General features: G+C 37.5%; 2 protein-coding genes across 2 annotated transcripts in view; one reads left to right on the forward strand and one right to left on the reverse strand.

Annotated features, from left to right (window-relative positions):
- Positions 1–4,713, reverse strand: part of LOC139737924 (probable tubulin polyglutamylase ttll-15) — a 19,143-nt gene extending 14,430 nt beyond the window's left edge. Inside the window, exon 1 of the mRNA XM_071648591.1 lies at positions 4,663–4,713. Within this exon, the coding sequence (XP_071504692.1) occupies positions 4,663–4,683 (21 nt within the window). The 5' untranslated portion in view covers positions 4,684–4,713. The remainder of the gene's footprint in view (positions 1–4,662) is intronic.
- Positions 4,593–16,615, forward strand: LOC139737917 (large ribosomal subunit protein mL48-like). Its single transcript, XM_071648584.1, has 6 exons — positions 4,593–4,902; positions 8,689–8,764; positions 10,808–10,974; positions 11,564–11,675; positions 14,025–14,114; positions 16,553–16,615. The coding sequence occupies exons 1-6, from the start codon at positions 4,835–4,837 to the stop codon at positions 16,613–16,615; spliced, it is 576 nt and encodes a 191-aa protein (XP_071504685.1). The 5' UTR covers positions 4,593–4,834.
- Positions 16,616–21,201: the final 4,586 nt, after the last annotated feature.

Raw genomic sequence — 21,201 nt, forward strand, 5'->3', positions numbered from 1 at the left:
AAGTTCAAAACAATTTATGGTTCTAAGCTATTTCGAGGATGCTGAATCCGAATCTTGCTGATGCGACTCTTGCATCATTGAGGATTTTGAGATATTCAAGATGGCCACCAAAATGGCCGCCAAAATGGCCGCCCAAACCGGAAATTCCCCTGTATTTCCTTCTAAATGGTGAGAAATTGAAAAACTATTGATGGTTTTACCCTAGTTCGAGGGTGCTGAATCAGAATCTTGATAAAACTCTTGTATCCTTAAGGGTTTTGAGATAATAAAGATGGCCACCAAAATGACCGCCAAAAATGGAAACTCACATGTAGAGTAGAGACCCCCTTTTTCCTTCTAAATGGTGTAAAATTGAAAACAAACTGATGGTTTTACCCTATTTTGAGTTTGCTGAATGTCAAGCTGCAGGATCCAGCTCTTGCATCCTTAATGGTTTTGAGATGATAAAGATGGCCGCCAAAATGGCCCCAAATGGCCGTCAAAAACGGAAATTCCCATGTAGGCCCCCTAATTCGGTCTAAATGGTGTAAAATTGAAAACAATTGGTGGTTTTACCCTATTTTGAAGGTGCTGAATCCGAACCTGGTTGATGCAACTCTTGTGTTTTGTTTTGTTTTTTTTTTTTGGGGGGGGGGGGGTTGAGAATTCCAAGATGACCACCAAAATAACTGTCAATATTGAAATTTTTGAGACCCTATTCAGCACCCTCGACATTTTGTTGTTGCCATTTTTGCGTTCCTTAGGGTTTTGAGATGTCCAAGATGACCGCCAAATTAATTGGCAGAAATTGAAATTCCAATGTTAATATTTTTTTTTCTAAATGGTGAAAATTTGAAAATAAATTGATGGTCTCACCCCATTTCGAGGGTGCTGAAGGTTTTGAGATATTTACAAATGTCCTGTATAAACGGAAATTCCTTGATATTTTCTTATAAATTGTGAAATATTGTGCTATAAAGTGAAGCGAGTGATTAAAAGCAATAATCCGTATTCTTGAATTCAACTTGGTTGAGCAAATTTGTCAAATCAGCCAACCATTAATGGCATCCAAAATGACTGTCGCAATGGTATTGTAATATACTGAGATATTCCGCTATGTCTCAAACGGAACTTTAACACGTAATGGAAAGAAAAATGATATTGACATCATACTGAAACGTACAAACACAAAGATAAGACTGAAAATTTCTTTATGCACAATTGTTATAGAGTAATGCCTGTGGTAGCCAATAAGGGCTCCGCAGACTGATGTGAAGTTAATCCTTTTTGGTTATAAGAGTAATATTAAATTATGGCCTGCTGGTATTTGGTGTTCAAATTTGTCTTGTATTCTTATGAGTCTCGCCGCGTACTCTTATGAAACTTGTGGCATATTCTGATTACGTCACTAGAAATGGTTGCATCCATGACCACTATAGTAGATATCAATATAAAGGTAGTTTCAAAAGCACTCTGCGTGATTATGATATTCGTAAGTACTGGACTATCAACTATTACCTTACATGTTGTTGTTTGTTTGTTTGTTTGTTTGTTTGTTTTACTGCGCGTTACCTGTGATTTTTCCATCCCCTCGTGTGTATATATGATATCGTCGCTTGGGCGACAAGACCCTGTGTATCTGAAATTTTAGTGAAAATGACATTTTTGAATAAACAGATAATCAGTTAATGATGTCCTGTCCAAACCTTTGCTGTCTTCACCCAAAAAATGAAGCTACCATGGCATGTCAAAGGAAAGGTTCTCTCATTTGTTATAGTGCTTTGGCTGCCATGTTTGTTTGCTTTTTGTTTTTGTTTTTGTTTTTCTCTCCTGAACATGTGACATTTTGTAGATGCGAGGTTTCTCGCCCCATATATATATATATATATATATATATATATATATATATATATATATATATAATATTACATCATATTGAAGAAAAATTTGAAGCAGAACTATAAAAATGTCCAACTCTTGTCTTGGACAATGTCATCAAGACCACCATTATAATCCAATTAACCAATGTGAGTGTTCATGGATGAAACTATTAAGACTGTTCATGGATAAAAACAGGTAATATTGGGAATCTCAGTAAACTTCTCTACATCACTATCACAATATGATCGTGATAGGTATGTCTTGTCCGCTGATTGTTAGTGTTCAAAACATATCCATGATATGTAGATGAAACAGTGTAATCTTTCAAATATTCAACCGCATCTGTAGTCTTGCAGGATTCATTCCAGGCTCAGCTGTATCTTACAAGCTCCAAGATATCCGGTAAAGCTGGTTTCACTGTACAGCAAGTTCAAAGTGGGATGTACAATATGCATTCGTTTATCAGCAGAGTATGGTTGGGTTTAGATTTTGCCATTGACGAAAACCTGAAATAGGGTAAAACCATCAAATGTTATCAATTTCTCACCATTCTGGCGAGCATTTTGGCGGCTATCTTGAATATCTCCAAACTCTCAGTGATGCAAGGGTGGTTTCGTCCAGATTCGCATTCAGCACAGTGATCAAAATAGGGTAGAATCATCAATAAAATTGTTCTCAATTGCGAAATATTAAAATTGAAATATGTGGAAATTTCCGGTTTTGGCGGCCATTTTGAAATCGGAATAGAATAGAACCATCAATTGTTCTCAATTTTGAACCATTGAGAATGAAATACGTGAGAATTTCCGGTTTTGGCGGCCATTTTGGCGGCCATCTTGAATATCTCAAAATCCTTGAGGATGCCGGAGTTGTATCATGAATCCAGATTCGGATTCAGCACCCTCCAAACAGAGTAAAACCATCAATTGTTTTCAATTTCTCACGATTCAAAAGGAAATACATGGGAATTTCCGGTTTGGACGGCCATTTTGGCGGCCATCTTGAATATCTCAATATCCTCGAGGATGCAGGAGTTGCATCATCCAGATTCGGATTCAGCATCCTCCAAACAGGGTAAAACCATCAATTGTTTTCAATTTCTCACCATTTAGAAGGAAATACATCGGGATTTCTGGTTTTAATTGGCGGTTATTTCGGCGGCCACTTTGGCGGCCAACTTGAATATCTCAAAACCCTCAAGGATGCAAGAGTTGCATCATCCAGATTCGGATTCAGCACCATCGAAATAGGGTAAAACCATCAATTGTTTTCAATTTCTTACGATTCAACAGGAAATACATGGGAATTTCCGGTTTGGGTGCCCATTTTGGCGGCCATCTTGAATATCTCAAAATCCTCAAGGATGCAACAGTTGCATCATCCAGATTCGGATTCAACACCCTCGGAATAGAATAGAACCATCAAGTGTTCTCAATTTTTCACCATTGAGAATTAAATACGTGAGAATTTCAGGTTTGGGCGGCCATTTTGGCGGCCATCTTGAATATCTCAAAACCCTCAAGGATGCAAGAGTTGCATCATCCAGATTCGGATTCAGCACCCTCGAAATAGGGTAAAACCATCAAAAAACATTGGGTGGATGGTAAAACAAGGTTAGGCCCAAAAAGTGGCTTTGGCACCCAGACTACAAGGACTTCTCCAAGACATCCTCTCAAACTCAGTTGGAGAGACATCTCCACCGACTCTGGTAGGTCATGAGTCTCTGCAAAGTCATGGATACGTATCAGAGATGTCATAGACAAAATTAGTTTCCAAGATCAGCTCGAGACTGAAAAAGTCTCCCCCCAAAATGGGCAAGACTTCCTTTTGAGACAGCCACAAAAAATTAACATGTTCAATTCTCCTGTGACTCCCCATGGATATAGACCAAGCTAGTCTCCAGGAAACATCTCGCAGACTAACTACGACCAGCAGCCCCATACGCATATAATGCGTATGGGGCTGCTGGTCGTAGTTACTCGCAGACGTACATGTGATGTATGTAATGGGCAACCAGTGAGACGTGACTCTGAGTCGTCACCAGCAGGTCGCTACCTCGTATAGCTCGTAGTCCCACTCACTCAATCCAGTCTATACTCGTCTCCAACTCCAATGACAAGCCACCTTGTCTCCAAAAATATACAAATATTACAATAATATAGTTTATAGTGCACTATCCTCATACTTCACTTATCTTTTATGTCTGAGTGAAAGTTGCCAACTTGAACAAGCCATTTGATGTCCCTAACTTAGACTCAGACCTATGTATTTCATGATTAAGCGAGAAGTACCCGTACTCTAATATCATTATCAATGTTATGCTGTATAGAATCTAGATTGTTACGTACATAGACTATAAATCCGGGATATATTGTATAACACCCAACAAGTAGACACCGCATTAAAGGTGTGGGGCCTCAAAACAATCAATGCACACAGCGATCCATTCAATTGGACCATTCGATCGAAGTAGGCTGTGTCAGAATAAAATTAAATCAAAGGTGAAATATTAAAGAATAGATAGGGTCTATAACGTGTTAGGCCTACACGAAGAATAGCAATCTTATAATATTCTTACGCTGACTTCTTGTTGTTGAACGATTTGAGTGTAGGTTCTTCCACTTTAACTTAAGACAACGGAACATCGGAACATCACCATGTGCATGTTGTTGACATGACAGTGCAAACAAGACTTCGAACTTGATCTTGGACCGTGTGGACGTCCGTGGCCGTAGTAGCTTCTAGCTGGCCGTCCGTCCATGTACAAACCCCCTTTAAAGTGTCATTTCCTGACTTGCTTACCTCGTAAACAATGTAAAACATCCGGCTTCGTACTCCACGCAACGTACTCGCACGGCGCGGCTTCGGCTGGCTTGTGTGTGAGCGACGCAGCGAAGCGACGTGGTGGTCAACTCACGTATGAACTGAGGGCAAGATTTCGTTTCGTGTCAACAGGGACCCAAACTGAACTGTAATGATGCTAAGAAAAGTTGTGTCCTCTATTCACCGTCTCGGACTGCCAAGACTGCAAAGGGGGCAGGGGTAAGTTTTTGCCAATAGTGTTTTGGAGCTGCTTCATAGATGACAATGAGACTGTTAAACCCTTAAAAAACCTCCAACCACATTTTGCTCGTGGGTTAGTCCCATACATGCATATTCATGTAGCCCGTAAGGTCAAGGTCACACTACACGGACGACTACGGATGTGGACGCCCTACTCCAAGTCCAAGATCAAGTTGGAGGTCTTGTCTTTAACAGCTTCATCTCATGTGACTGTAGATTACACACTAATAAAGTCACCAGTCACCAACGCTTACTCTTTTCCATTTATACTGTCTTTAGAGGGTTAATCATGATAATGTTAATGGAAGGCCTTTAAAGGACAACTCCACCTTCATAGACATGTGGATTGAGTGAATGCAGTAATATTAGTAGAACACATCAGTATTACTTAATAGTTTGAGGACAATTGGACAATCCATATAAAAGTTATGAATTTTTGAAATTTCTGCTTTAATAGTCACTGCTGGATGAGAAGACTACTACAGCTTGTGATGTCACATGAGTACAACGATATAAAGAAAATATAAGGACAATTTAAGATATTTTCACTTTTCTCGCATGATAAAAGAAGACTTGACTTCCCTCTTTCAGAAGGCAAGGGGAATAATACTACCCTTAACATACGTCAATGACGAGTCGAGGAAGTGTGCACTTTTTTCAAAAAGTAAAATTTTGTGAAATTCTCTTTATATTTTCCTTATATTGTTGTACGCATGTGACATCATACACTCTACGTAGTAATCTTCTCATCCAGCAGTGACTGTGCAGATACTTTAAAAATTGATAACTTTTGAACAGATTGTCCAATTTTCCCCAAACTTTCACTCATGCGTTCCAATAACATTGCTGCATTCACTCAATCCACATGTATATGAAGGTGAACTTGTCCTTTAATGGAAACTGTCTAGTCTAGTCAAAAATGCAAGATATAAATGCCAAGACTCTGAGTCTGACTGAGTTGGCAAGTAGATAACAAGACAACTAACGTACACGTTTATTGATCTTTTAGTTTTAGTGTGAGGAATATGAAGAGGTATTGGTAATTCATTAAGTGTGATTTTCTTGGCAGTGCTGCTGCCTGACTTGTTGCTAGATATCTAGTTTCAGACATTATAGAACTGCATATACTTATACAAGAAAACCGAAGTTCTACAGGAAGATAAATAATGCCTGAAAATAACTTGCCTTATGGTCAATAGCACAATCAGGGTATGCAATTGTGTAACAGGGCAAAAATGAAAAAACTTGGTGAAAATGCTTTTTTTGTTGTTTGTTGTAGCAGAGTGTTCAAATTTTCATTTCATGTAATGAAAGAGTCAAAATTTTGCATTAAACTGCGCATAAATTAGCATTTAAATTAGGGGTATCGAATTACTTGTACATCGAAATGACTAATATATTGGAAAAATTCATTAAAAAAAAGGAGAATGTTTTTTTCATCTGATATTGCTGTTAGATATTCCAGATAAATATCCCTTTCATTCACCACCAGCACATAGCCATGACATATCACAAAATATGAATAAATTTCATATTTTCACTTCTCGAAATGGATGATCAATTTTTTAGGCATTATTTTGAATTCAAATAAAACCACTTTTACATATTTTATCATATTTCACTTTTGCCAAAGAGTGAAGAGGCAAAACTTTCAGGAATAGGTAACAGACATATAGTGGCCATTATTACAAATTTTTAATGAAATTAGGGCTGGTACTTTGGAAGATATGATATTTTTCATCAAAAAATTATCTGTACAGTTTGACCTTGAATGTGCGCAGTGTTTGGATCAATTCTCATATTTGTAAACACAGATAGAAGAATGAATGTGAGATTTATGATGACTTGAGTTGATATCCAAGCTGTGACACTCAAACAATGACATATTAAGCCAAAATACTATGTTTTTGCTTATGATATCTTTAGAAATTGAACAAGTATTGAAATATGAACACTGAACACTTATCATATGACCTTCATGCAGTATAACATGGGCGTGTATATCACACTTTTTTATGCTCAGCAATTTGTAAAAATATAAAAAAATATGTTCCTATTGCTCAAATTTGCTAAAATTTTCACACAATAGATTTCTACATATGTACAATTCATGGTTAAAAAAACAAGGATATTTAATAAGGGGAAGAGATTCTTTAAAGTAGTCAAATTAGGATATACCTCACTGAAAATACTGAAAAACGGCTGCACTTATTTTACTCAGCATTTGAAAATGGCTCAAAACTCAAAACTGGCTGAACATTTATTGGCAAACAGCGCACCATATTGTAGTGTTTCTTCAGTACTTTCAGGAAAAGCAGAAAAATAAGCTGTTTCTCCATGTATAGCTGTACAGCATGGGTTAAAAGGTCACAATGTCACAAAAATAAGCCAGCATTACACTCCTACCAGGATGGGACTTCAGACCTTATAACTTTCTCCAGCTGAAAGAACCACTGTTTTTTATTGCATGCAAGCAATGCCAGGAAAAAATCAATTAATTTGATACCAAACACATAGGGGTAGACTTAAAATATGGACCTCAAATCTTGATTTTACGTAAGTTGTAAAACGCTTTTTTTGACGCATTACGTGGGTTTGGGGGGACTTTTTGGTAATTAATCTTTAATAATTAACAGTAAATGAGAAGAAATTAGCTATTGTCTTACCACATGTGATTACTGATGTCTTAGCATGCTGCATGTGAATTTTTAAGTCAGTTGGTGCATTCTTTTAGAAGTTACAATTTTTTAAAGTGAGAAAGTCATGATTGCATACCCTGATTGTGCTTATCACCTTATGTAATTTAGACATTGAATTAATTTTTTTTTTAAAATCCGCCCTTTCGTTATATTGTGCAAAATTTTAGACCCACTGATGATTGGTCCCAATTTACCTCATTCACTGATTGGCATAGTTTTGCATGCGCAAGGCCCAATGGCAATGCTACTTGCCTGGATGATGAGTAAAAGCTTGAGCACAGTTGCTCTTAGTCTGACCAGGCACGCCGGTAAAACTTACTGCCGTGGACCAGTGCTGTGAGGAAATTTGCAAAAATCTTGTCTGAGAAACTGTTTGTGTGCAACATTTTAATTATGTTCCTGACTGCAGTAGAAAATAAAAGAAAATAGTCGGTTTACACAGCTTTATAAAAGACCTCAAATTTCATGAAAATCAAATTTTGAGACTGCCTCTGCTGCCGATTGTGGGATAAATATGTAATTTCACAAAATTTAGTGAAAAAGGTAGCATAAATTGGCTCAGCAACGATGAAAACTGATCAAATTTAATGATTTCTTTCCTGCTTACAGAACCACTGCTAGCTAATCTATGGTAAGGTCAGGCACATACAGTGTATCTCTATTTCAGAAAAATCCCCTTTCAGAGTGATGCTACCGAATTACATTTTTGAAAAATGGATGTCAGTTCACCCTTGTCATAGCTTGCTGTGCAATACTGAACCGAATTTCTGTCAAGCCATGCGTGCAAAATAATGGGCATGTGCTTGAGCACCAGATATACGATAGCGCCACGCTGGCAGTGACTATTCAAGTCAAACATATACCAATCAATTATATTGCATGGCCATCAAAAGTAGCTCACTCCTTTGGCCCATTGAAAAGTTAACAAGGAAGAGAGGGTATAACAAATAAAACCCATGTATTTACACAAGGAATATCAGTCTCCACTAAAAAATTCATCTAGGTGATGGTATATTATCCTTTACAACTTGATCAATTGTGTTCATACATTTTTCATTTCATACAGTGCTGGTAGGAGTTGCATGACCCCTGTGATGGTACAGCAAGTTCGTCACTATGACTTCGACTCTGAATATGAGCAGGTACAGTATATGCTACAGCAGCGCTACAGTATGCTATCATCAGTGATAAATCACCATGGGATAGGGGTATTCCAGCAAATGTTTAGTCTCATCCATACATTTTTCATAATTGAATTAAATTGAATTGAATTTATTTTCCACTTCCACATTGAAAGAGGCAACTTGCATACAATAAACGTGATACATAACACTGACATACAATTAAAGATACAAATTACATTAACGTTTTAAAAAAATCAAAGGACTAACACCGTGATTTTTATCATTATTATTGATATTATTATTCTTTTCTTCCTTTTCTTTTTTCACCCCTTTTTTGTTTAACAGAGAATGTGTTTGTGCACAATATATTCAATGGAAATATTTCCACCATTGAAAAATTGGGAGAAAAGACAATAAATTAGTACTGGTAAAAGTTTTTATCGAATTTGAGAATTTCTAGAATGATTACATATTATATATGTTTCATCTCCTTTACTCTAGTGACATAAACTATACCACACAGGTGTGTAACATTTCCTTCAAAAAAGGCTAATTCCATTCGTCCAATTGTTACACATTATTCAAGTTTTTAGTTCTAAGTAAAAGGATGTTAGGTTCATGCAACCATTGGTTTATGCACATGTACGTGTATGAATAGACTCATATTTTGGGTCAATGATTTACCAAGGTCTGCAACATTTTCACCCTGTAAATCATTGCTATATTTCAGTACTTCAAGACTGTAACAGAGCTGCCAAGTCTCCCTGATTGTGCAGGAGTCTCCCTGAAAATGTCAAAATCTGTTCATGTCTGAATAAGAGAATATTAACATCTCCCTGACTTGGGAATTATTTTTGCCCATCAAAATGCATGTAACACACAGATATCTCCCTGATTGCTGTGTGGAATCCCCCTGATTTGGATGTGGGAATGTTGACAGACCTCCTCTAAAGATTTGTTATGAAATGTCTTATCTTTGTTGATTTTATGTCAAACAGGGAAATTTAATAAAGATCTGTGCAATCTCCTTGGAGACTTGTAAAGTGATAGCATCTTCACCTCCATCTATTGAGTACATTTTTAAGACCATTCTCACTGATTTGTGAAAACATGCAAAACTTGAGAACTCCTTAACCCGTTGAGGACGAGTCCTGAGTATACTCGGGCAAGTGTCTATGGGAAGTGTGTTCTGTAGCAAAATCAGTCTGTCCTCAACGGGTTAACTTTCTTTTTTTCTTCAATTTAGATTAAAACCCCTTTGTCATTCTGTTTATGTCATTTTACTCTCTTGAGTAAAATTATTTTAATTAAAAACATAGTGTTTTATGTTTAAACAGTTTTTTTTTACAAGAAATGCTGTGATTCATGACCCTTTGCAAATCACATCAAGAATATTGTGTACATTCCCATACATTGCTCATGAGGAAGGAACATCAGGCAAACACATTCAGATTTTAGTTATTTGCTCTTTCAGCCGATGTTACATGTCCAAAATTTGCACACAACCTGCGAAGAAAACACTTTCCTTAGCGACAGGAAAATTTGTCAAACACTGTTCTAAAGTTTTCAAAACTGGCAGCGACTAAGCCTTTCAAATCGGAGCAGATTTAGGATTTCACAAAAGAATCACAAATATACAAAGTAGACAGACTCATGGCAGATTACTCTGGTCAGCCAATCATTCATATATATTTTAACTCATTACAGCACTCCCCTGTCTTAAATTAGTTATCCTCAAGCAGTAATTCATATGTGACCCGCCACAACAAAAGGATCCTAAAGTTGGTCTCGTAACATCACCAATATCTCCGCAACCGAGTACTTTTATGAGTCGTGTTATATACGAAATTAAAGCAGAAGAGTAAGGGAATAATGTCATGTTATTTTCAAAAAAATCGTCCTCCCCTGACTTTCGGATCCTTTTGTTGTAGCGGGTCACATATTCATGTTACTGCCATTCTGTGTAGCAGGAATATGACTGGCATCCTATGTTTGTGTATGGGGGTATTTATATACTATTTTTGTTTTTCACTGAATGTTGATTACTCTTTGTTTCATCAGCTAAAAACCCAGCAGGTGTCAGATCAAGTGATACCTCCTGCCAAGGATTCCACAGTGTACGAGATCTTGAACTTCCAGGTTATGGGTCATGACTGCACACTGGTGGAACACTTCACACAGTACGCTCACAACCTGGCCAAGAACATGGACCTCACCGTTTTTGATAGGTAGGATGAATGTACTGTGCCCATGTCACATTAGAATAGTTTGTGCAGAACAAGATTCCAAAGGACAACAACAACGACAAAATATGTAGGCATCAGCACAATACTATTTGCCGATGTCAGCAAGATGTTCGCTGCAGTAGACTTACATTATTCCACACAAACATACGCATGTGTGTATGTAGTGTGCCTCCATTTTCTATGAGCTTTTGCTGTCCATGCATAAGAGAATGTACACTGTACAATGTGATATTCTGCTTTGCATGAAATGCAGTATTTCAATCTGCATGGTGCAACTCACATGACTTATGGGTTTTTTTTTTCTCTCTCTCTTTCTATCTCTCTCTGTATGTAACGATATACTAATATCATGTGAAGCAGTACTCTTTCCAGAAAATGAATATTCCAGTCTGGTTTTATTAAAGCCATTAATTTCACCTAATTTCTTATTGATGATTTATTGTGAACTACACTCTTGCTTCTCTGTAGTGATCTAAATTTATTTCTCATGTTATCTGTCAATGCATTCCACACTTGAGTCTTTGAAATGGTTTATGAATGATTTCACTTGTCCTCTTTCATCCCCTGTTAGTTATGCAATGCCAACCAAGGAAACACTCATTCACACCATACAAATGCCTGGCATTCCAGAGAAGTCAAAGGTCAAGGATTTCACCCTGGCAACACATGAAAGAGTTCTGCAGGTGAGAACATTATTGTAATAGATACATTGATCCCATCAGATGAGTAATTGGCAGAATGTTAGCCCCTCTGTGCCAAGGCATAGGAGAGCCTTTTTTTATGGTCCTACTTCACAACTGAGTTGCTTTCTTTTCTTTTACTTCAGTGTTAGAATAAGAAAAAACAAGTAAAAAAAAAGGCTGTGATAGAGCTAACTGAGAGTAAAGCTTGCTGCACACTATGTGATCAGACAGATCGTACGACCTTAAAGGACAAGTTCACCTTCATAAACATAGGGATTGAGAGAATGCAGCAATATTAGTAGAACACATCAGTGAAAGTTTGAGGAAAATTGGACAATCGATACAAAAGTTATGAATTTTTAAAATTTGTGTGTTGGAACCGCTGGATGAGGAGACTACTACAGCTTGTGGTTTTATATGCGTACAACAGTATAAAGAAAATGTAAAGAAAATTCAACACATTTTCACTTTTTTTCGCATAAAAAAAGAACACTTGACTTGCCTGTTTCTAAAGGCAGGGGGAATGATATTACCCATAACATATGTTGGTAACGAGTCAAGGGAATGTGTACTTTTTTCAAAAGATGAAATTTTGTGAAATTCTCTCTATATTTTCCTTATATTGTTGTACGCATGTGACATCTGAGTTATTCATACACTGCAGTAGTCTTCTCATCCAGTGGTTACTGCACAAAAACTTCAAAAATTCATAACTTTTGAACGGATTGTCCGATTTTCCTCAAACTTTCAATGATGTGTTCTACTAATATTGCCACATTCTCTCAATCCTTATGTTTATGAAGGTGAACTTGTCCTTTAAGACCAGACGTTTGATGTCACCAGTCTTGCCAGTTTCGAATTGTGCAACTGGGTCTTAGTGCCAGTTGTAGAGATTCGACATGTCAAATTTTCACAACCTGTCGTGGGCTTTCAGCCAATCACAATGTAGTATTATGCAAAGAGTACAGAAGCGCACGCAATGCGCACTGTGTGCGCTTCTGTACTCATTGGTAAAATGTACTGGAGCCAGAACAGTTGTAAGTCTAGTTGTGTAGTCTGATTGTATAGTGTGCGGTGTCGAGTCGTGCGACCAGTCTGATCGTATAGAGTGTGGCGGGCTTAAGTCTGATGACATGTTTGGAGTGGCTCCTTACAAATCAAGCTGATTACAGTGTTATACCTAATGCCTGTAATTACAAAATACAAAGAGACGAGTGAATACATAAATGAATTCTGTTGAGAGGACAGATTATTAGGAAATGGTGAGCAAAGAACAAAGAATAACAAGTACTTGTAGAAATAAGAGCACTCATAAGAGTGGCTTTGTGCTAAGATACTTATATGTTTAACAAAAGACATTGGAATGCACCTTCTCCTCGACTTAGCATAACTTGCATGTTCCCTCGCCATGTCTTTTGTTAGTCACATTAACCCATTGAGGACGGTTTGATTTTGCTACAACATGCATTTCCCATAGATGCTTGCCCAAGTATACTCGGGACTCGTCCTCAACGGGTTAATATCACAGAAACATGCAAGTTATGCTGAGTCGAGGGGAAGGTACATTCCAATGTCTTTTGTTAAACATATCAGTACTTTAGCAATGATTGACAGATGAGGTCACAACAGGAATATTGGTTTAGAGGGATTTTTGTGGGCATATCCAAGTAATCTGGAGAAAAATAGAAGAGAAACTAGTGAAAAATATATGGAATGTTTCTAGATATTTGTTTCACCGCAAAAGTGATGTTGAGGGTATCATAAATCAACACAAATCAACATGCATTTGAATTTCAGGGAACCTTTAAAGACTATACTTTTGTAAGGGATTGAAAGAAAGCTGGAGGGAAACTCACTTGAAATGTGATTTTAGAGGACCTAGTATCTTAGTCTAATGAAAAGTAGGCACTCCTGAGATTAAAGAGTATATTTTTTTCACATGAGCTTGGTAGGGATATGAGGCTCAGTGGATATGACTCTAGAGTCCAAAGCTTGAGGTTCCCAGGTGTATTTTATTGGCGGAAGCAATAGTTCCCCGAGGTAATTCGTTCAGTCCTTGCAAAACCTTTCAGAGAGGACTGAAGGTCATCAGACCAATCGTTGCTTGTTTCTAAATGTTTGTTTCTATTAAGCATTTGTTTCCTCAAGATTCTGGTACACTTATTTAAATCAAATATTCCAATCCCTTTGCTGGAGTGAATGGGAACACAGATAGTTGTGCAAGCCTAATCCTGAAAGTTTTGATCTCCCCCCACCAGAACTCAAACTTAGGATGATATCAGTGAATCATAATTTGAAATGACCAAGCATTCTCATGCTTCATTCCTCTACTTCATGGTCTCCACACAGATTCAAGACCTACCAAGCACCACTGCACCCCTGTTTACTGAGTTGTTGCAGCTGAATCTGCCAGAGGGTCTTCAGATGAAAGTTCAGAAGGTGAGTGCTATTAAAGATAAAGCCAGACATTCAACCACATGTGATGTTACATCCTGCGCAGATATGTGGAATCCGTCCCTCCATCCCTCTTATTGAGAAAATTATTTTAGTGAGCCCTGGTTATTACCCCATTATCTGAAATTGAGCCAACTGTGCATTGAAAAGAAAATAATTTTTGTGGACATTAAGTGACTGATTAAGACCCAATTAGTTCCTTTGCAATCTCTTACAAATGACAAGAGATTGAAGACTGTTACAGCACAATTTGAAAATAATGTCTCTTTGGCTATCAAAAAACAACCGTATTGGTCACCTGACTTTGTCTCTAGTGTAGTACTTGGCATATCTGCCATGGTATTGTATGGTAAGTGACCCAAGCTATGTTTTTGAATTTGAGTAAGTTTTGATTTTGATTGATGTGTTGACTTAGATGTATCTTAGACATTGTCAGTATAGACTTTGTTTGGAATTGTGATTTGTTTTGTTTTTCAAAAATGAGAAAGAAGTGGTATTGAGTATACAGAATGAATAATTCTAGTTATATTCATTTGAGCACAGGTCTAAGCTTGATCACATTCCTGTTCTAAAGCTACTTCTAGGATAATGTAACATGGGAAAAAGACACAGACTGGCAGCCTCCAGAAAAGTTATTAGCTTTAATATATTACGAGAAATTCCTCTAGAATATGTACCCTTTATGGGTTTGAAAAATGTTTTTCTTTAGATTTTGCAAAAATGAAAAAAAAAATGTCTTTGAAAGGACCTCAGAAGCAAGTTTGAGCTCAACCTCCCCCCCCCCAAAAAAAAGAAACAAAACAAAACAAATGAAATAACAGGCCGAGATTTAAGTGAAACAAGTTGCGTGACATTGATAACAAACATGAGACCTTTTGATCTCTCATGAATTTTTTTGTTTGTTTTATTTTTGTAATATATGTATACTGCATGTGCATGAGAATTTTACAGACTGCCAGACTTACTCCTGTGCAATAGCGCCACCTTGTGTCGTCAAGCATCCCCTTGTCATGCCTGTTGAACACACATCAATTTTTTTTCTCCCCAGTAGGGCCACTGTAAAAAGCTCTTTTGTGTTTATGCCACACTTGGTGTGAAATGAATTTCAATGTTGTTTTTGTTTTTTGTCCATTTGTGCCCTTAGGGGTATTATTTTATGTCACAACACTGTGTTGACAGAAACTGGGGTTATTACCCTCATATATGAAAGTGCTATGTAGTTAGACAATGTTGAGCTTCTAGTAGGAGATATGCAGTAATGAAATAAAAGGTGACTTATCTATGTCATATGCTACTTTCACATTTCACCCTTATCCTTACAGTGTAAAATGCATATGTGCAATAATTTCACCAGTCTTTACAAAGACAGGATATGATTAGGCCGCTTGCCTTTTTCATCTTGGGGTATATCTGGGAGTGACCAGTAAACTGAGTTGGAAGGTTTCATTTTAAAATGGTATTCTTTTGCATTAACTGTAGATAATCCTTGACAGAAGTTGCAAAGATTCTTGTTCTGATTATAAAACATGTCAGGGCAAATCAATGGCAGTTTGTGATGAAGGTTATTATCAGATGTTGAGATGAGATTCTGGATGAAGTCTGGAATGTCCTGGTGTATGTCATAACTTCATTAAATCAAGTCAAAATATTTTATGTGGTGTTCAGAGAGATATGCTAATCAATATTTTTTTTTTAATTCTATGACTTTCTGTTGAGAAATAGGATCTCTCAAATGTAAGGTTTATGTTACATTTGTGTGATGAATTTTACCCAATCTACTTGACTGTCGTAGATCTGTGGTACAGTGTCATATATTATTAAGTAAAGAAGAGGTGAAATCTATAAACTGTCAATTCTCCCAAGCGATGATGGATGCTCCTCTTTTTAAAGTGTTGTTCTATTTTTTTTTTGTATGGTTGTATATTTGGAGACTGTTATGATGATTTTTATGCCTGAGTGCATGACAAATGACTTGGATCTTTTTAAACTTGGCCAAATTGTAGCTGACTGCATAGAAACCTACCCTGCTCAATATGAAATTTGTACTAAAAGTTTCATACTTTTTTTTTTGGAGCCACATATGATCAACTGGCAAAGAAATCAACTTTAGTGCAGTATAATGTAATTTCCTCATCCATGATTTATAAAAGTATCCTCCTTCTGACATTTGATGAAATACTCACCCTGAATTACACACAGGGTACAGGGTTTCAATTTCCCCTCACAAATCAGCTACACATGTGAAGTAGTGCAAAATGACAGAATATGATAATATTGTTATGGCTTTTTATGGCCCATCTGTTTGAAGATAATTATCGTATATATTATATTTCTTTATAAGATTTTTTTTTGTGTGTGTGTGTGTGTCTTCCATAGCAGCATGTCATATGTTTTAGTGATTTTTTTTGTTGTTGTTGATGCAGCACACGCAAGAGCACTACAAGGAGCGTTTCATCAAAAAGGAAATTCCAGAATCTTTGCTGTGAGGACGTGGTGTGCATCACTAAATCTTAAGAGACTGTAAGTCACCACACCACCCATGATACGTGCACTGAAGGAGGCTGCGCTTGTGACTCAGCCGGCCAAGCCTTTGGAGATGGTGTCTGTATCGCAGCGGGTCGTCAGGCACCCAACGGAGTGTTGCCCGTCCAACATCTGTCGCTCGCATCTGCAAGGTCTTCAGGAGACAGATGTTGTTCTTCGGGAGCCTGCTTACTCCATTATGCTCAGAATTTCGCAGAAGAAGGGGGAGTTTCCTTTTTCATTTGATTTTTTTGTCAGTGCCCTGATTCGTATCAATATTCTTCTTGTTAGACAGCGGCAAGCGCGAGCACCATCGTGAGAATACGTTTCACGCCCAGTGGAGCTCGCCAATGCCACGTCACATGACACTTGATACGAGGGAGATGGTTTCGTATCAAATTACTGATCAAGCCATTGATGCTGAGCGTAGTGGTACAGATCCCCCCGATGAAGCTTCTTTTGTGCTGTATTCAAGTTTCCTGAGAGGTGGCCCCGCATATAAATGTAGATTTTGAACAATAAAGAGGGCATGTGTACAATATACTGTAGTGCAACATGCTTTCAGTTAAGAAGTGCAGTGATCTTCAAAGTACTCCCTCCAAATCTTAGATATTCATGCATATTTTGAAATTGCTCATCTATGTTTGAAAAACAAAAACAAAATATTTTGGTGATTGAAAGACTTAGAATGTTGTTACACCACTGTCACCTGCAGATATGAGTAGAAGTCGGTTTTGTGTCAGACTGATCAAGTGTGAAATTATGATGCCTCCTGCTGCTTTCTGCAGAAATATAAGAAAAGAAGGACATTTTCTCTGTAGTCCAGTCCATAACGTTTTTATCAATATAATCATAACGATGGTTATTATCATCGCCTTCATCTGTTGTGGCTCACCATGACAACCAGATGATAAAATTGTCTTGATTGTGTTTGATGTTGTTTTGGCTTGTAGAGTACTTGGTGAAATGTTTTGTATGTCAGTGAGTGATGTGTCCTTGTGAAGTGCACCTTGGATGATATGCTTACACAGTACATGTGCATATAAGTACATACACCCATACATACATATATATGTATATACATACATACAATGTACATACAACATATATACATACTTTAATAAGCACACACATTCTCTACATATAAACACATACATGTGTGCACACAAATGCTCGCAAATACATGTACACGCATACATATGTATGTAGGTCTGCATGCATACACACAAACATACGCATATACACATACACCCATACATACATATGTACATATAGAAATAGAATGTACGTACAACATATATACATACTTTCATAAGCACACACATACTCTATATATAAACACACACATACTCTACATATAAACACATACATATATACACACAAATGTTCGCAAATACACACATACATATGTATGTAGGTCTGCATACATACATACAAACAAACATATGTACTCATAATTTTACACCATGTACATTCATGTAGACCCTACTGTGTGTATGCAAGTGGGAAAGCCTTTAAAATCTGCCTGGTTTGCAACATACAGACTTGTATTCACTGTTATTTTCTGATATGATTGTGTGTGTGTGTGTGTGTATGTGTGAGGATGTGTGTGTGTGTATGTGCGTGTGTATGTGCGCACGTGCACGCACGTGTGAGTGGCTGTTCTTGAGACAGAAAATATGCACGCTTCATCAGGGACAAAGTTATTCAGATGGATGTTATCATCAATCTGATCAAACATACTGAGAAGAGGGGATGTTGAATGGGGACTCGAGTGTCTGTCTTCAAAAAAAAAAGAGAAAGAGAGAAAAAAGGAAAAACCCAGGAAACAAGAGAATGTGATAATGTGCAGATTTTTAGTAACGAGAGCATAAATCCGGCAACGTTCCTGCCGAGATAATCTTAAGGCTTTTAACCTAACAGGAGAAGGAAGAGTGGGGAATGAATCACGGGGTTTCAGAAACGGGAAATGAAATGGAAGAGAGATAGAGGGAGACAGACTGACAGAGAGACAGACAGGAAGAGGAAGGCTTACTGTAAAATGCGTTCGCTGCACTTTTCGAATTCTGTGTTCTCTATATAGGAGGAGGAATATACACGATGTACATAGAATAGTCCACGTGACTCGGCTACTATGTATAGTCATTCAGTTTACATGGGAAATAAAGTTACAAACAACAACAACAACAACAACAACAACAACATCAACCACAAAAACAACAACAGCAACAACAACAACAGAGAACGTCGTGGGTCTCTGGATGAAGACCAAAAGTAGCCCGATTTGGATTGTGGATGTGCATTCAACACTAAACATGTAAATTACTTTGCTTTCAAACATCGCAGCTTTGCTCTGGAAAACTCTCTATAGACGTGTTGAAACCCGCAAATAATGAAATAAATTTATACGTCACAATAAAGAAAAGCAAGCAACAATAAACATACAAACTCTTCAGGGGAGAAATTGCAAATCTCCTTTGTTTGGGGAATGGGTGTATTTACACGTTTGTTTTGTTTTGTTTTGTTTTGTTGTTGTTGTTTTGGTTTTTTTTTTTTTTTTTTTTTGGGGGGGGGGGGGGGGGGGGAGTGGACTCTCCCATATTCACACACCCAGATATCTGTATAGCGAAGCCTCCTAGACTTGCCCTTTGTTTGGCCTGGGCGTATACCTTACGAACGAGACATACCTTGTGAGAGTTGTATTGTGACTGAGAGGATGCGGTAAAGGCACCTACCAGTTACCTCTTCCATGGCGAAAAAAAAAAACCCGAATGAATATCATCTCTCGTCCCTCATTTAGTGGGGTGTACCGTGATGAATGAGATGACGAAAGGGAGATGACCCGAAACAGCAACAACACCAACAATTAACAACAACAACAACAAATTACGAAATAATAGTAAAGCGGAAAGAAGGTAAAATCGAAAAGAGGGATAGATTGACAGAGAGACCGGGAGATAGATCGAGGCATGTATACAGAGAATGCTGGATAAAGAAACGTGATGAGTAAATGAATGGACGCATTGTTTAGATGGCTGTATTAAATTGAAAGAAAGAGATATATCCTAGCATTCAAACATGGAAGGAGAGAAGATTAAGATATAATATCATAAACGAAGAAGCTAATAGAAAACTATAGAGAGAATGTGTTTGTGTGTGTGTATGTGTGTGTTTGACAAGAGACAACGGGAGAATGAGTTAGGTTAAGAGAGGTATAATTTATATGAAAGCGGCAACTTGGCCGAGGGCCTCTTGGACAATATGATAACAAAGCCAAATGGCGAGATGATCTTGAAGAAATGCTAATTATTCACCAAAAGGAAACACACGCGCACAAAATAAACCTACACACATACACACAATAGTTGAAACGAGTATTTCGTGACTATGAAAGGATTATAAACCCTTACCTCCGGGCGATGTCATTTTATTCTTCATTCCGAGCCATCAATATTCACCACCGAATGATTGCAAACAACGTGAGTGAGAACACTAAAGGACAAGAAAAAAGAATAATAATAATGTTCTTTCTCTGAGCCACGGTGTGAGTTGTCTTTTTCTTCCTACATTGCGTTTTGATCTTACGGGAAAAAAAAAAACCTTCAAAAAGCCTGCAGCAATATCAAAGCCAGCGTTGTTTTGGGGCGTAATGTAAGCAGAACGACACAAACAAAAACTGCTTAAAGAAAAAAGTATACGCTGGTAAGAGCTTACCAACATTTTTCTGTGAAGTCAGTTTTCGTTTGAAATAAAATGATACATTCCACCGGTCATACTTAGCGATTTTTTAAATACATTTATTTATTCATTTATTTATCTATTGTTTTTTTTTTTTTGCGTAAAAGATTCGGCTATCAAACTCCATTGGCGACATAATTATAGAGCACTGTCAATGCGATGCGATTATTTAAGATGGCTAACATTGGAAAGCACATTATTCAATGTCGATTTCATGCTGTCAAATCAATGTAAGTTTAGATTAGAGCGTTATGGCATAGTGGATAAGACCCCCGACTCCCGAACAGAGGACCCGAGTTCGATTCCAGCCCAGTGTTTACGTCCTTGGACAAAATGTTTTTACCCACAATGTTCCTTCTCGACTCGGGTGTATAAATGGGTACCTGGCAACGCTGGGGTGATAATAAAGGCAGGGTCCTCTGGTAGAGCAGTGCCAACACTGAAGAGGCTACCCGAGTGAATAAATAACACCTTATTATTAACTTCACGAAACATGTGTACAGCCATATTGAAAGTATACTTTGATAGCCCACCCCTCCAATCTAAGGTTTGAGGACTATTGTGATATGACGAAGTTTAGTCAAAATGACCCCCCATTTCCTGCCTTTTCACTGAAGGAACAGCAAGAGATGGAACTATTCCGTTATTTTTTTTTAATATCATTTCATCTAATGTAAAGCGACGATCTAAGCATGGTCATGTATCTTACAGTTGCCTCTGGACTGTAACCAGTGGAGTTAATTTCACGTAATGACCACAAATCAAATAATGCGATATTTCTCTTTCTGCGAGTCAGATGCCATTACTGTAT

Source organism: Diadema antillarum, unplaced genomic scaffold, assembly GCF_040938485.1.
Source record: "Diadema antillarum isolate AM-2024a unplaced genomic scaffold, OU_Dant_1.0 seq00000715_RagTag, whole genome shotgun sequence".
Taxonomy (NCBI): domain Eukaryota; kingdom Metazoa; phylum Echinodermata; class Echinoidea; order Diadematoida; family Diadematidae; genus Diadema; species Diadema antillarum.